The sequence below is a fragment of the Phascolarctos cinereus genome, unplaced genomic scaffold (assembly GCF_003287225.1).
Source record: "Phascolarctos cinereus isolate Bilbo 61053 unplaced genomic scaffold, phaCin_HiC Scaffold_3;HRSCAF=262, whole genome shotgun sequence".
Classification (NCBI taxonomy): Eukaryota; Metazoa; Chordata; class Mammalia; order Diprotodontia; family Phascolarctidae; genus Phascolarctos; species Phascolarctos cinereus.
In genome coordinates, this window is record NW_027555736.1 from 228,605,535 (window position 1) to 228,622,575 (window position 17,041).

At 37.3% G+C, this 17,041-nt stretch overlaps 1 protein-coding gene across 3 annotated transcripts in view; it reads right to left on the minus strand.

The window, feature by feature from the left end:
• The window catches only part of BBOF1 (basal body orientation factor 1), a 79,689-nt gene that overhangs the window by 54,713 nt on the left and 7,935 nt on the right, over positions 1-17,041 (minus strand). For 2 of the 3 annotated variants that reach the window (XM_078151476.1, XM_020986541.2), the window contains exons 2-4: positions 16,687-16,915; positions 14,696-14,761; positions 12,202-12,345 (exon numbers count right to left, since the gene is read on the minus strand). In XM_078151476.1, the coding sequence (XP_078007602.1) occupies positions 12,202-12,345; positions 14,696-14,761; positions 16,687-16,915 (439 nt within the window). The remainder of the gene's footprint in view (positions 1-12,201; positions 12,346-14,695; positions 14,762-16,686; positions 16,916-17,041) is intronic. The other variant, XM_078151477.1, reaches the window with a different exon arrangement.

Genomic DNA, 17,041 nt, shown 5'->3' on the forward strand with positions numbered 1-17,041 from the left:
GAAAAATAGACCCTGACTTCAAAGAGCCCACATTCTATTGGGAGAGACAACATGCAAATGACTATGTACAAAGAAGATAGATACAAGCTAGGATAAACTGGAGATAATCACAGAGGGAAGACACTAGGCATTGACAGAAACTGTGATCGGTATCTTGAGGAAGACTGGATTTTAGCTGAGACTTGAAAAAGACTAGGGAATCCCAGGCCTGGGGGGGACAGCTAGTGAAAATGCATAGAGTCAGGAGATGGAGTATCTTCTGAGAGGAACAGCAAGGAGGCCAGTGTCACTGGCCTGTGGAGCATGTGGAGCCAAAGAGTAAGTAGTAAAAAAAATGAGAAAAGTAAGAAAGGGCCAGGTTATGAAGGGCTTTAAAACTCAAACAGATGATTTTCTTTTTGATCCTGAAGGTGAAAGGCTGCCACTAGACAGAGTATAGAATAGGGAGGAGGGGAAGAGCAAGGGGAAGGTGACATGAGCTCAGTGGAGGATAGACTGGAGTGAGGAAGGACCTGAAGTAGAGAGACCAACCCGAAGGCTATTGCAATAGTCCAGTCATGAAGCGGTGCCAGCTTGTTACCAGGGTGGTAGCAATGTCGGAGGACAGAAGGGGGCATATAGGACAGATGCTGCAAAGGCAGAAATCAACAGGACTTGGCACCTGATTGGCTATAAGGGTGAGGGTGAGTACAGGATGACACCTAGGCTGGGAGCCTAGGTGACTAGGATGATGCTGATACCCTCAACAGTAACAGGGAAGTTCAAAGTGAAGGAGGGCTTGGGGGTAGGTGGGTGGGGAAATAATGAGTTCACTTTTGGACATGTTTATGGGAAGATTGAGAAAAGGCCATTAGATCTGTCAATTAAGAGATTATTGGTAACTTTAGAGAGAAGTTTCAGTTGAATGATGACACTGGAAGCCAGATTACAGAGAGAAGAGAGTAGGAGGAAATAAAATGGAGACATGGCTTACAGAGGGCTTTCAAAAGGAGTTTAGCTATGAAAAGGAAGAAAAATACAGGATGACAGTTAGCGGAAATGAACAGATAAAGTGAGGGTTTTTTAAGGATGGGGGAGATATGGGCATGTTTGTAGGCAGTAGGAAAGCAGCAAGAGAGAGACTGAAGATTAGTGAGAGAAAAGAGATGACAGAGGGTGCAATATTCTGGGGAATGGGATCACCTGCGCATGTAGGCGGGTTTGTCTTGAAAAGGATCACTTCATATGAAAGAGGCCATAGAGGAGATAGTGAGAGAAGGTATTGCAGTGATATAAGAAAGGAGAAGAGGAAGCTCTCAACAAATGGCCTCATTTTTTTAGTGAAATATAAACAAGATTCCCATCTGAGAGCATGGGAAAAGGAGAAGCCAAGAGAAGTATGAAGAGGGGTGAAAAGGCTTAAGGCTGAAGAGTGTGATAATGAATCAACTAGAGAGATGCAAAAAAGACTACTTTACTACATTGAGAGCCCAAGCAGAGATTGTGAAATATGAATCTGTAGCAGATACCATTAGCACCACTTTCAGATCTCTCATTCGACAGCACATAAATAAGAGCAGAAATACCAGATGTTGGGAGCAATACAAGTCCCAAGCTTGGCAGGGAATGACTGATAACAGGATAAGAAGGCAAGAATTCAAGTGCAGAGGACAGTGTAGAATTGAACTGGTTCACAGAGAGATCTGGATGGAGAAGAAAGGAGAGTGTAGCCTGTGCAGGGGTGATGGCCTGGGAAACAACAGAAAGGTAGAAAGACTGGAAGTCATGGTGAGGACAAAGAACAGGACTAGGCCTCACAGGAGAAAGGGAAAGATGGAATGATAAAAGATTATAATCAAAGGAATTTCAGAGCTCGAGAATATGGAATACTTGTGGGTGACGGCAAGATCAAGGGTATGATCATTTCTATCTATAGCCGAGATAGAGTGGAAATAATAGGTCATGAGAGATGAGTAAGCTGAGGAACTGGGAAGTGAGGGCTGTTTAAGAGAGTATCAACATGGATGGTAAAGTGTGATAGTACGGGGCAGCAGTTGGGAAGGAAAGAAAGACTAAGAGCCAGGCAATGCACTAACTCACTGAGGAAGGAAAAAGGTGGGGGAAAGGGTGGGAAGGGGGATGCTAAGCTTTTAAAAGTTAATAGATAATAACTACCAGAATCTCAACTGGGTAACAAATATGAACTGAATCATCCTCAAAGGAGGAGAGATGGCTGCCTAATGGAAGCAGAAATGAAGAATAAGGAGGGTTCTGATTCCACTACCATGACCAGTGAGTTAGGAGCGTGAATGAAAGTACAACCAGTCCAAGAAAGGGTAGCCAGGGAAGCTGAGTCATTAAGAAGGCATCATTGAGTGCCAGATGATGAAAGAATAAAGAAAAAAGTTTAAGATAAAAGAAAATTTCTTCACTACGGAGCAGGCATTCCAGAGAGACTGTACAAAGGGCAGGTAGACCTGAAGTGAGACACTGGGAGGACTGGGCTGAGGAGAACAGGAGGGATAAAATACATAGGGGAAGACAGGAAAGGGGTTTCTATAATGACGGCAGGGGTGCAGAATTATTGAGATAGGGCGAGTATGCTGGGTGGGAGCTGTTACCCAGGAGGAAGAATTCAGGCTATCATCAGGGACTGAAGAGAAGTCCATTGCAGGGAGGGAGGTATTGGGAGCTAGGTATTAGATTGTTCAGGGCCCTCCCTCAAGATGTTGAGTCCTGTGAGGCCCAGGATGCCCAACTCAAAATGGGCAATGACAGGCGAAGTTGAACAGTTGGCAAGAACTAGCAATTTGAGGTGGGATTTGGGTCAGAAATGGCTTCCTGAGCACTGGAGAAGGCTCTGGGGTGAAGACGGAGCATGATATCTGAAGCTGGGCTGACTGATGAAGGGCACCTTGGGAAGAGTCAAGAAAGAAGAGGTTACAGGCAGGAAGGCTGACTGGCTCAGGGTTGATGTTGAGGGGAAGGCAGAGGGCACAGGAGGACTAGGGCTGGATCCAGCCAAACTGGTCTCCCTGGGAAGTCCTAGAGTCAAAAACAGAAGCCACAGGCAGGCCAGGACTGGATCTGAAAGAACCCATGAAAGTTACAGCCACGCTGCTATCTATGATTTTGGAAAGTCATAGAAATGATGGAGAAGCCAACAAACAATTTAAGCATCCAGAAAGAAGTAGTTCAAGTCCCAAGAGCCCACAACCAGGATTGCAACGGACCTGGCAGCTTCTACCATAAAGAAGAGATCTCAGAATACGATATTCCAAAAGTCAAATGATATAGGTCTACAACCAAGAAAAACTTAGCTTGCAAAGCTAAATTTAATCCTACAGTGGAAAAAATGGATTGTTAATGGATTAGAGGGCTTTTAAACATTTATAATGAAAAGACTAAAGCAACCTGAGCAACATTTATAGAAAACTTTAAGCTTTATAAAGCACTTTAAATACAATACTTTAAATCCTCACAACCACCATGAAGTATAGGTGCCATTTTACAGAAGAAGAAACTGAGGCTCAGAGAGGTTAAGTGACTTCAAGGTCACATAGCTAGGAAGTATCTAAGGCATGATTCAAATTCAAGGCTTCCTAACTCTAAGCCCAATATTCTGTCCACTGCGCCACATAGCTGCTTCCCACAGGTCCTGAATAGAAACCCTGAAATACAAATACATGAATCAAAAGAAATCTAGGAAGGTAAATTTATTTGAGCAATTGGTAGAAGCTATATAATTATGTAATGCTAATATTCTAAAAGGAGGAGAAGAAATTTAATGTCTTCAAAGCATACTAAAGGAGTTAAATAAGAAGACAAAGGACTTGGTGTTAAATTGATTCAATTATGAGGGTCAAAGAGGGGAAGGTGAAAGGAGGCTAAAAGGAATACATTAAGCAGAAAAGGGGATGAAAAGGGTAGAACTTGATATATCTCATAATCGGGGATTGTGAGAAGAATTATAATATAGATTTGGAGGAAGGGACTGGGGAAGAGAACATCAGATGAACCTCAGTCTTATCTGAAACAAAGAAAGTCTGAATGAACACACACACACACACACACACACACACACACACACACACACGCTGAAGATATACATCAAACTCAGGAGAGAAACAAGTGAGGGTTGGGGAGGTACAAGGGAGGTGGGGTGAGAGGGAGGATATCATTAGAGAGGAAACGGTCACAAGTAAAACAGACTTCCTGATTCTGAAAAGGAAAGAGAAAAGTAGAGGAGGGGAAAGGAAGGGAGGGCAGAGAAGGAGAAGCAAAAAAAAAGGAAAAATAGAATCTAAGGGGCTGACTACTAGAGCAAAAATGTCTGAACAATCCGGGACACGTGAATGTAATGGAATATTATTGCACCATAAGAAATGACAAAAGGAACTGTATCACAGGAGCCACTGGAGTTTTTAGTCTCCAGCCTCTAACAGGTTCACTCTTGATCTGAGCAGCCCGAAGAACCAGAAGACAGCTTCAGAAGGGTTAAATAAGTTTACTTTATTCTAGTCTAGTCTTCTCAAAGAGGTTGCTGATAATGGGAGCACCAATTCCTATGGGACTCCCTAATAACCATTCTTGCAGGGGCAGGCGAGAATAGGAGTATAACTCATTGTATCCCCTAAGCCTCAACGGGGGTCAGTTGAGGCAAACCCAGATTCCCTCCAAGCCTTGATGGGGGCCAATCAAGGCAAGCACACATGCACATTCCTCTTGTGCATTCCTATTCCCCCCTCACTGACCAGTGCTCTCTTGATTTATAGAGAAGCACACAAAGAATGCATTTTGCCAACAGTAAGCTCACGGGTTAACTTTAGCAATATTGTCATGACTTAGTACAGCGTAAGCATAGTAAATATTACATTGTCATCCCTATATCTCACTGCACAGCCGCAGTGGAAACTGTTTACAACCATGATCATGGGAACTATTATTTAGGATCCTAAGAGCTATTATAGGAGTTATTATCTAAAAAAGAATAACAAAATCCTCCTTATTTACACTAAAATCCACCTTACTTACAGGAACTATTTCAGAGAATTCTGAGTAGTATGAACTGATGCAGGAGTAAGAGAGCAGAACCAGGAGGGCGATTTATACACGGAAAACAATACTGTAAATAAAAATAATTTTGACAGCCTTAAGAACTATTAAAGCAAAAAATCAACCATATCTCTAGCCACCATGTGGATCTGTTTTATTTGACTATGCTTTATTCATTACAAAAAGTTTTTTTTCTCGTGATTTTTAATTGACAGGACATGGGATGAGGAGAGAAAGCAAGGGTTAGTAATGCTGATGCCAAAAGAATAGGTCCAATTAAACATTTTAAAGATACACAGAAGAGAAGAAAGTTCAGAAGGAAGCATAGACAAGAGGGGAAGTTTATAAGTAATATGTTTAATTTATGATATACTTTTTAAAAAAATCAAGCAGTATGAAATGGTGATTCATAGTTACATATATGATCCTCTTTTTTTGTTCTGCTCTATATATGGAAATACTAATTGCTTTTTAAAATTTTAAGTGAACAGAAGCCAGAAGGAAAGCTGAAATAAGACAGCTTTGAAAGTTACATGTTGAATTTATTATATACTTAAATGGAAAAGCAAGATGCATGTAAGAGAAAATCAGTTTCCTAAACAATCCTTTTTTTCCATTCTACTTTGTATATGTAAAAGCCCATTTTATTTATTGTACGTTAAGTTCTAATTTTTTTAAAGAAATTTTAAATTTGTTGAAAACTAAAAATAAATTAATATAAAAAGGCTGCACCCCAGCCTTCATCCTAGAAAAGACATAAAGAAATACATCTTCCTCCTGGTTTCTAAGGAGAGAAGGAGAGCAGAGCATTCTATGAGCATAGTTTGTTGTATGTGCTATTATGCACGGTCAACATCATGGGGGAAAAAAAGGAAGAAATTTTAAATTAAAAAAGTCAGAGAACAGGAAAGTTACTACAACAGTCGGAGGTAACATACTGACTTTCAAGAAGAAGAAAAAAATGCTTGTGTCAAACTATATAGAGTATGATTTAGATTCTTGGAAAAATTCTAGACTGTATTATAAAACTGATAGCTTGAGAGAACCCAGGAAGGGAAACAGTCTATCACATAGCCAGTACAGGTTCATAAAGAACAATTACTCTCAGATAACCTGATTTCTTTTTTTGATGGGTTACTAGACTCTGATGATTTTATCACCGAGTTGGAGGCTACTTTAAGTTCTCCACGGTTAAGTCACCACAGAATCAACTACAAGTTACACTTAGCTGAAAACACACTGTATGACTCTTTATCTAATAAATCTGAATAAATTTGGAGAGACTTTCTACCAGAAGGATGAACATCAGGTAATGAGTTTTGTTTTTCTGGGTTTTTTAATCCGTAGCATCTTCTGAAAATGGCAATTTTAAGGCAAGGAGCAGTTGGGATTTCATCAGTAACATGAGTACTTACATTGATGAATAATACATATTCCAAAGTACTAAAAACTAGATTGGTATGTCAGGAGAATGCTATAGGCAAAATATACCTGAATTTCAGCAAAACATTTTATATTTTACCCATAATTTTGTAAGAAAAAAAAGAAAAGAAAAGATGAGACATAATAATAACACAGTTAAAAGGATTCAGAACTCGTTGAAAAATAGATCCAAAGAGAGGTGATTAATGGATCTATGCCAGTCTAGATTGAATAGTGAAGCAGTCTACGGAATTGAATTTGGCTTTATGATGGTCAACATTTTTATCAATAACCTGGACGAATGCATATGTGAACTGCTTATCAAATTTGAAGAGAACAGAAAACTGGGAGGTACCACCAATATAATGGACATCAGTCACAATTTTAGTAAGCCAGAATGATAGGCTGAGGCTAATAAGATGAAACTTAATAGTTCTTGTAAAAAGCCATCTTAAACAATGCTCTCATTTTATACAGATGAGAAAACTGAGGCCAAAAGAATTTCCCAAAGCGATAAAAGAGCAGATCCAGGACAAGAACCTGGGTCCTCTGACTCCAAATCTAGTGGGTCTTCCCATAACTCTGGGTGCTACATTTTAGGAAAAAACACTGACAAGCCAGAGCATGTGCAAAAGAGGTTGACAAAGATGGTGAAGGGGCCTGAAACAATGCCATACTACATCAGTGGAAGGAACAAAGGGCATTTGACTTCAGCCTGGAGAAGAGAGGTACACAAAAACATCTGTCTTCAAATCTGTGAAGAACTATTATACGAAAGAGGATTTAACTTATCTGACTTGATCTAGAGGGCAGAACTAAGATCTAGGAAAGGGGTTGACATAAGAGTATGAAAGATAAAGTAATGATGACTACAGTGAGGGTGTGGTGTTCAAGGAAGTCTTTTTCAGGGGAGCTCTTTCTCATTCCCACCACCCCAATTCATAGAATCTTTTAAGGCTGTCTTTAATAGAAGTGACCTTTTCTTGTTTAAGAACAGGTCTCCCCAAAAGAGAATTCTGGGAAGATGGCAGAGTAGGTCAGAAAACTTTTGGCTCTCCAAATTTCCTCCACAAAAAAAAAAAAAAGATATTACATCACCTCAGAGCAGGAGAAATAAACACAGGGTAAAGGAGTTGTCCTCCTAAGACAACTTGAGAAAACCCCAGGAAAGACCTGAGCTCTAATGGCTAAGGTGAGGCCTGAGTGAAGGGCAAACACCTCCAGGCTGACTCTGCAGAATCAACAAACAACAAGCCCTAGGGGCAACTGGGTTGAGCCGCGCCTCAGCCTTAGGAACTTTCATTTTGCAGACAGAGTATTGGGGGGGAGGGGTCTGAAGACTGAGTGGGAGAAGATTGAGCCACCTTCCACTGTCAAGGGACACCAAGCACAGCTGCGCTAACCCAACCACCAACCAACTGCTGACCCAATACGTCCCAGATTGGCTGGAGGAAGGGGGAGCTAGCACATGCCTGGTGGGAGCATTAGCGAGGGGCAGGGACCCTGCTGACTGTGGGCACTTGCAGGAAAGCAGAGTCCCTGGTTTCAGTCCTGAGGCAGAGCGGACAGCTGTGGTTTGTAGCCACTGGAGGGGCCACAGGAAACAAGATCATTTGTGGGGCAGTGTGGCTGGGGGCCTTGCCTGTGGCTTGGGAGTAGAGAGGAGAGCCCAGGGTTGGGCCCCAAGACAGACCTCAGAAAATAATAGTAGGGGAGACCTGGGACTTGGGGCATCATTCCCCATACCTTAGGACTGCAAATTGATTACACTAATAGCTGCTAAAAACAAAATAAAACAAAAAATAAGTAAATGGAAATGAGTAAGCAAAGGAGAAGGAACCCAACCATACATGGTTGCTATGGGGATGGAGAAGCCCTGAGTTCACGTTCAGAGGAAGATAATGGAGCTTAAAAAGTCACTCCTTTTTCAATGAGATACTTCAAACGGTGACAAGAACAAAAAGAGTTCTTTAAAAGGACTTTTTTTTGGTTTGTTTTGTGTTTTTTTAGGCAATTTGGGGTTAAATGACTTGCCCAGGATCACACAGCTAGTGTCAAGTGCTTGGTAGAAGGCCGGATTTGAACTCAGGTCTTCCTGACTTCAGGGCCAGTGCTCTATCCAGTGCTCTATCCACTGCACCACCTCACTGCCCCCTTTAAAAGGACTTTAAAAAGCACATAAAAGAGACTGAAAAAAAATAGAGAAAAAATAAGAGCAATCCAAGAAAATCAAGAAAATTATGGAAAGGAAGTCAACCAATTTGATATGGAGCATCAAAAACTTAAGAAAATATTTCCTTGAAAACTAGAATTGGGCAAGGGGAAGCTAATGACATTCTAAGACACCAAGAAATCATGAAGAAAAATCAAGAGAATGATAAAAAAGAAGAGAAAGTTAAACATCTCATCAGAAAAACAATTGCTCTGGAGAACAGATGGAGGAGAAATAATACAAGAATAGTCAGACTACCTGAAAATTGTGATTAAAAAAAGAATCTTGATACAGTATTAACAATAAATTATCAAGGAAAATTGCCCCGATGTTCTAAAATGAGAAGACCTTAAAGTAGAAATAGAAAAAAATCTACTGATCACCACCTAAAAGAGATCCCAGGAGGAAAACTTACAGGAATATCATAGCCAAGCAGGTTAAGGAGAAAATATTGGAAGCAACAAGAAAAAAAAAATTTAATATTATAGAGCTACAATAAGAATTACACAAGACCTATTAGCTACTATGTTGAAGGACTGTAGGTCTTGAAATATTATATTCTGTAGAGCAAAAGAGCTAGGGCTATGGCCACAGGCAATTTACCCAACAAAGTTAAATATAATCTTGAAGGGAAAAAAAAATGGACATTTAATGAAATGAAAGACTTTCAGGTTTTTTTGTGACAAAAACCCCAGAATTTAAGGGAAAATTCAACATATAACATCTAGGAGAAATATAAGGTAACCATTGAAGACCAATTATAAGGGACTCAATGAGGTCAAACTGTTTACTTCATACACGTGAAAATATTAGCAGTACTCTTATGATTGTCATCATGATTTGCATAGTTTGAAAGAAAGGCTTGGAATGAGCTGAGTATGGGTCAGGTAATTCTAAAAAAATAAAACTGTAGAGAGAGATAAAAAGGAGTAATTATATAAATGAAGCACAAAAGGAAAAATTGATACAGAAGAAGCTGGTAGTAGGGAGAGTGGGTAGTGCTGTAACCTTACTGTCACCGGGAATGGGTTAAAGAGAGAAATTATATATTATATATGTTATACATATGCATATGTACATACATGTGCATATATATTATATGTGTATTATATATACATACATACATACATACACATACACTCATACTATCTAAAAGGGTATAAAAGTCTTCTAAATTCAGACAGAAACAAAAGAGCAAGTAATTGTAGCTTAGGGGCAGCCAGGTGGCATAGTGGATAAACTTCGGCCTTGGAGTCAGGAGGAGCTGAGTTCAAATCCAGCCTCAGACACAGGACACTTACCAGCTGTGTGACACTGGGCAAGTTACTTAACCCTGACTGCCTCACCAAAAAAAAAAAAAAGTAATTGTAGCTTAGAATGTGAGTGGGACAAATTTACCCATAAAATGGAAATGGATAGCAGATTAAAAGTTTGAATTCAACACTATGTTGCTTTCAGGAAACATAAAAATGAGAGATAAAAAAGATAAAATAAAGGGCAGAAGTAGAATTTATTATGTAAAAAAATGATGGATATTAATCATGATCTCAGACAAAGTTAATCAAAAGTCAAAAACAGGGGCAGCTAGGTAGAGCAATGGATAGAGCTCTGGCTTTGGGGTCAAGAGGATCTCTGTTCAAATCTGACCTCAGACACATAACACTTACTAGCTGTGTGACCCTGGGCAAGTCACTTAATCCTATTGCCTAACAAAAACAAAAAAACAGTGAAAAATAGAGAAACTATACTGTGTTGGCAATATTATTCAACATTGTTTTAGACCATTTAAAATACCTAAACAGTATAAAATATATCTGAGTAAATCCCTGCCAAAACAAACACAGGAACTATATGAACATAAACATAAAACACTTTTTATACAAATAAACTCAGATCTAAATAACTGAAGTAATACTTATTGTTCAATTTATTGTTCTAGCCAATATAATTTTTAAATCATCATTTTACCTAATTAAACTATTTATTCAATGTCATTCCAATTAAATTAGTAAAAATTATTTTTCTGAGTTAGAAAAAATAATAACAAAGTTCATTTGGAAGAGCAAAAGGTCAGGAACTTAAAAAAAAAAGGAAAAAAAATATAAAGGAAGTAGATTCAGCAATCTCAGACCTCAAACTATATTATAAGGGAGAGCATTGCTGAAGTACAAAAAGGGTAATTTCAATTATTTTAAATTAAAATTTTCTTGTATAAATAAAACCTATGCAGCCAAGAATAGAAGAAATGCAGAAAATTGGGAAAAAACTTTCATAGACAATCTCTCAGATAGGATGTGATTGGGTTGGAATATTTCTGCATCAGAAAAACATTGAAAGACTTGGACCTATGAAGGAAGATGCTATCCACCTTCAGAGAAACAGATGACAGGTGGAAATAAACATAGTACTCTTACATATATGTTGTATGAGTGTATATGTATATATATATGTGCATGTTTATAGATATCTATGTATATGTATATATCCTTGCTTAATTGTAGCCTTCTTTAGGGTAGAAGAGGAAAGAAGGTGGAAAAAAATAAAGTAAAAAGTGCACAGCAGAGAACAAAAGAAAACCAATAAGGAAGCAAAGAAAAACTGGGCAGCTTTGAAAACAACGTATAGTATTTATTATGTAGGTTTTCTTGAAATGGAAATTTATTGTTTTACATTGAATCCTCTCTTATGGTCTGCTGTGTACATGGCAATGTTTTTTTTTCTCATTTTGTATTTAAGTTTAAAATTTTTAAAAATTACAAAAAAACAAAAACAAAAACCAGTCTCCCTACCCACAGGTCCCACCTCACAACTGATCAGCACCAGAGTTTTGACCACCTCTATTTCCCACCTGCGCTGGTTCTTTCCTCCTTTGACAACCTGATTCTCCACCCCCAACATCCTGGGGACTAACCCTATTAATGCCAAACTGAAAGCGGACACTCTATCAGTACAGTCCATTACCTCTCACCACTCTAGTGTTCAAGATCCACCAAGACTGGATTGAATCTACACTAAATTTAGAATGTACTGCAGAAATCTTTGGCTCTCTGGCTGCTGGGATGACAGGGGTGTGCCACCAGCCCCTCCTCAGAAACAGCCTCTTCTATGAAATTTTCAAGAATTGTGCAAGGCAATGGTCTATCAATTTCTGACTAAGATCAAACCATGACTATGATTTACAGATATATGGAAAGGTATATACTTTAATTTTTTTTACAAATTATATTAGTTACTATAGAATACCATGGCCTATCAATCTGTGCAAAAGCAAGAGCTTTTCCATCCAGCACTAAGTTCTATGTAGAAACAAAGACACTCTCATTTTTGTCTTTAGGTCTCTAAGACCTAGCACAATCCTTAGCACATGGTAGGTGCTTGATAAATGCTTGGTGAATGATAATTCAGTTGATTCTTCTCTTTCTCTCAATTTGATACCCTCTAAGTTGACAAAATCAGTTATTTGTCCCCTTATACAATCAAACTTTTAAAATAATGACAAAAACATGATTACGATTTTAAAAAGGAAATCTTACCTCTTCTAATTCTCTTTCTATTTGAGTTTTCCTCCTTTGAAACTGCCTTATTGTTTTCAGTTCTATCTGAATTAAGCCAATTTCTTTAGTTTTTTGATTGTATTGCCCCTCCAACTCATTAATTTTTACAGAGTAGTGTTCTTGCTATAAATAAGAAATTAAGAGAAAATTAATGTAAAGTGTTAGTGTTTAGTATTAAGAAAGATCAGTTTTACTGAAGCTCAGTGTAATAAGAACTTCTAAAATATGGTACATGAGGTAATTTTTATACCTGAAAAAGAGCTAAACCTAGGGTTGGAGGTTGCTAAGAGGATAGAGATTGAATGTCAGGAGAGAATATCTATCAAGATTTATAACTAATTAGATAGAAAATATGCTTCTAGCTAATTTTCTGGTTAACTGAGAGTTAAACGGAAAGCCTCTTCTGTTTTGGCCTTTGCACTAAAAATCTTTTCTACTAAATTTTAAGCTCTATGAGGGTAGCATATATTGTCTTATTTAATTTTTTGGTCTCCCTCAGAGTTTAGCCAAGTTCTGTACTGTGTAGGTACTTAATGTTTGACTAAGTTAAAGTAAAACATATTTTTGTGTCTTATTAAGTATAGCAGAGTCAATCTTTTCCTAATGATCATATTCTCATACAGTTATTATTAATATAACAGATACTCATATAGGATTATTAATGTAGATTGGTAGGAGATTGGATTGAATCTATACTAAATTTAGAATATACTGAAGAAATCTTTGGGGTTTTTCATTATAATTTTGAAATTTTTCAACTACATCTCTGATATTAGTTTGTTTTATCATACGGCATGTTTGCCTCTTTTTGATTAGGCAAAGTATAATTTTTTTTAAAAATCATACTTAATTGCGGGTACTGATTGAGATGGTGCTTCCACATCAGTGATTTTTCTAGACAAATAAAGTTTGCTTCTATACGCACTGATATTTTTTAAATTTTTAACTGTTTTCCTTGGAAATTTTTCTAAAATGTTTTATTTTATTTTATTTTAGAATACTTGTCTTGTTAATCAGTGCATATTATGCATCAAGGATCATTAATCTTCTTCTGAGGAAGTGCTGAGATTACTGAGGACAGAGGTGAGAGGTATAAAGGAAATAATTAGCTACTGATAGTCAGTATCTGAGAACAGGAATGATTGCATTGAGCATACAGTGGAAGCTATCCAGTAAAAGGAGTATATTATGGAAACAATCAGTAGTGAAGGAATCAACCTATATTGGTTCTTATAGTATTTATTAGGTGTATAGACAGGCAAGCTAATATACACCACACTAATATATACACCAAGCTAATCAGTAAGCTCTCCATGTTTAGATGTAGTCTTACTGGTTAAGGCCCACAAGCACTATTTCTATACTGACAGAAATTCTAATGCTGACAAAAACAATTAGAAGAGGAGTGGGATGGTAAAAAATGGGAAAGTACTAATAATCAATTTACAGTCCTATTATGTAGGTCTTTGAGACCTACATAATACTTAGATTCTGATTTGCAGCTTATATATTCAATTATCATTATGCATATTACTTTATATTTTACTATACAGCAATAAAGTGATACACTCAACGGCTACAGAAATATTTAGGGTTATTTTTTTTCCATTCTTAAGAATGCATGTTTCTTTGCTAGTTCATGTCTATTTATTTTTTTATTTTGTTTCTAGCTGCTACTTGTTTATTTTTTACTTCTTCAGCATACTCTTAATCTCCTACTTTTTAAATTCTTATCTGTTACAGGGTCACAAACAAGACAAACTTTATTAGAAGTCCCTGTAGAATAAGAAGGCACAGATAGGTGGCATTGTGGATAGGGCACTGGGCTTGAAATCAGAAGACTCATCTTGATTTTTTTATGAGTTCAAATCTGGCCTCAGATACTTCCTAGCTATGTGACCCTGGGCAAGTCAATTAACCCTGTTTGCCTCAGTTTCCTCATATGTCAAAAGAGCTGGAGAAGGAAACAGCAAACCACTCCAGTATCTTTGCTAAGAAAACCCCAATGGGGTCACAAAGAGTCAGACATGACTGAAATGAATGAACAAAGTAGAATAAGAGTCACAGGACCCTAGACTTAGAGATGGGATTGTGGAGGTCATCTAGCCCAATGTTCTCATTTTACAGATTAGGAAACCAAGGCCCCAAGAGATTAAAGGACTTTGCTGAAGTCACACAGATAGAAAGTAGAAGAGCATGGATTTCGAAGTAAACCCTTTTATCCAAAGTCAGCATTCTTTCCACTGATATACACTGCCTCGCTAAATGACGGCTTTCCGAATGCACAAAATACATGAATTTGACTTAATGCATAGCCTTTGTGACAACTATTTGGGTTGTTTTATGTCCCCTTTGGGGTTTTTTTTGGTTTTTTTCTTTTACTATTTCAGGATCTCAACTGTGCTCTGGACTATGGAGACTATCAGAAACATCACTACTACAGAAACTGGGTCACTGAGTACAAACTACTCACCAGAATTTCCCTGTCAATCTTGGATTTGTCATTTGCATCTAATATCTGTTGTTTCAGTTGTTCAATCTGTATTAAAATAGAAATGGAGAATTATGAAAATGAAGACAATGTTCTATACTGCATCCCTACTAAATAGCCTAATCTTCAAGTGCAATTAAAGCCACTAAGTCACTAGAAGAGGACCAAAAAAAGTCTGACTTAAAAGAAGCCAACTGGATTCTCACATCTGCTGCTACATTCAATCTATTGCATTATCTTGTTTTGGTTGAAGTATATAACGAAAATCTAGTCTTCCAAAGATACGTATTTGAAAAAGGGACCATTTTAGTAGGCAAGTTTCTCTGATAAAAGTCTCATGTCCAAGATATACAAGGAATTGATTCAAATTTATAAGAACAAGAGCCATTTTCTCAATTGACAAATGGTCAAAAGATACAAAAAGGTAGTACTCAAAGGCAGATATCCAAGCTTTTTACCAGTGATATTAAAAAAAAATTCCAAATCACTAATAATCAGAGAAATTCAAATTAAAGCAACTCTGAGGCTGCCCATATCCACCAAACAACCAAAACCAAAAAATAACAAATATTGCAAGAGCTAACTGGAAAAATTTTTTTAAAAAAAACCTCACCTTTCCTGATGATTCAGTTATCATTAAGAACACTGTTTTATATTTTACTACATGGTAATACAGTGATACACTCAAGGGTTACAGAAATATTTAGTTTAGTGGCTTTTTTTTCCCCTACACCTAAGGAAGCTACATCTCTTTGTTCTCATAGTTTGTATCTAACTCTTAGAAGCTAACTTTTGGGCAAAATCTTATCATTTTCTCAGTACTATTTAAAAGACATTTCTAGGATATAACGGAACCACCAATAATCACTGATGAATTCAACACACTATATTGTGCTTTTTCTTTCTAGTCTTTGTTTCTTCTGTATTTATGGAAATCTATGTAGGAAAAGTCGGTACAACTGCTAGCTAAAGATGTTTATATTTCTAAGGCTATCGATAAAGAAAAGAAAATGGGAATATGGCTGGGACTGATAGGTATAAACTAATACCCAATTATTATCGGTAAATATATACAAATAAAGGTTTGCAAGAACTTTAGAAATTATTGTATGTCTGATCTAAAATGTCACTTTAGAATTAAACAGTACAAGTTCTGTGATCTTTGAAGGTGTCCTATATGGTTACTAGCACATTGTGGTTGCTAACTAAATAAATAATTTGACAATATTTAATCTCAGGTTTGTAATTCTCCTAACTTCTTTACTTCTACTAATGTTTTTATAATAGATTGACTTTACTAAAGATGGGAACTGCAGCACTCAGGCACAAAAAAAGGGCAAACATTCAACAACAGTGTTAGCTTAATATTTATCCCCACATTTTCAAGGTGTTTTTAGGATTTTGGATCTTTCCCCAAAACACTAAAAGATGCCCTCAAAAGTGTGAAACTGAGACCTGGTTCTTGATTTTAGAGCTTTTACTCTAACTTTTGCAAAACATAAACATATACTCACAAATTATGTAAACAAAAAGTAAGAATTACAGGACCCAAATTTGTATTTCATATTGCTAAATGAAGTATTTTAAAGGATTTATCAATTTTGCCAGCCAGAGTAGAGTGAAGAACGGCTAATGTACTGACAGATTCAGGCAAAATTACATTAAAAACTGAAAAATTTCATAACTGTCACTGTAAAATATCAAATAAGTACTTATAGCATACTGGAGAAGAAGGAAGAAAAGCCCTAAGAATTGAGGAGGTCAGGGCTCTCCAGCAGATGGCATTTAAGTTGTGTTTATATATCCTGAGAAGAGCTCTTTAAACTACTGTGTATATTCATAGTGGTGGTTAGTGGTTGTCCTTTGTCCTCGAAGAGGACCAAAATGACATCACTATGCTAGAGTCCGGTTCACTGTGTCCAACTGGGGCTCATATATTCAGTAAAATAAGATTCAAGAGCTTTTCTACATACCAAAAGATCTTTTTCCAAGTCTTGCTTCTTTATGTAGCTTAATACAGCCATTGTATCTTTCTCCATTTTGTACTGCTGTCTCTTCAAGTCCTCATTACATAGTGCCAGTCTCCGAACTGCCTCACGATATCCATCCCGCGATATTTCTGAGACTTCCAATCTGGCTTCCCAAAGGGCAGCATTAGCCTTGGCTCTCTCTACTTCTATTTCTTCCCTTTTTGTCAGCTTCCTGAATGAGAATAGTATATTCATAATTAGTATATTTTCCTCTCTAGGGCATAGTTTTTTTAAAAAATCTCACTTGGCAAGTATAATCCACTAACACCTAGGTTAAGTATCAAAAAGCTTAAACGTT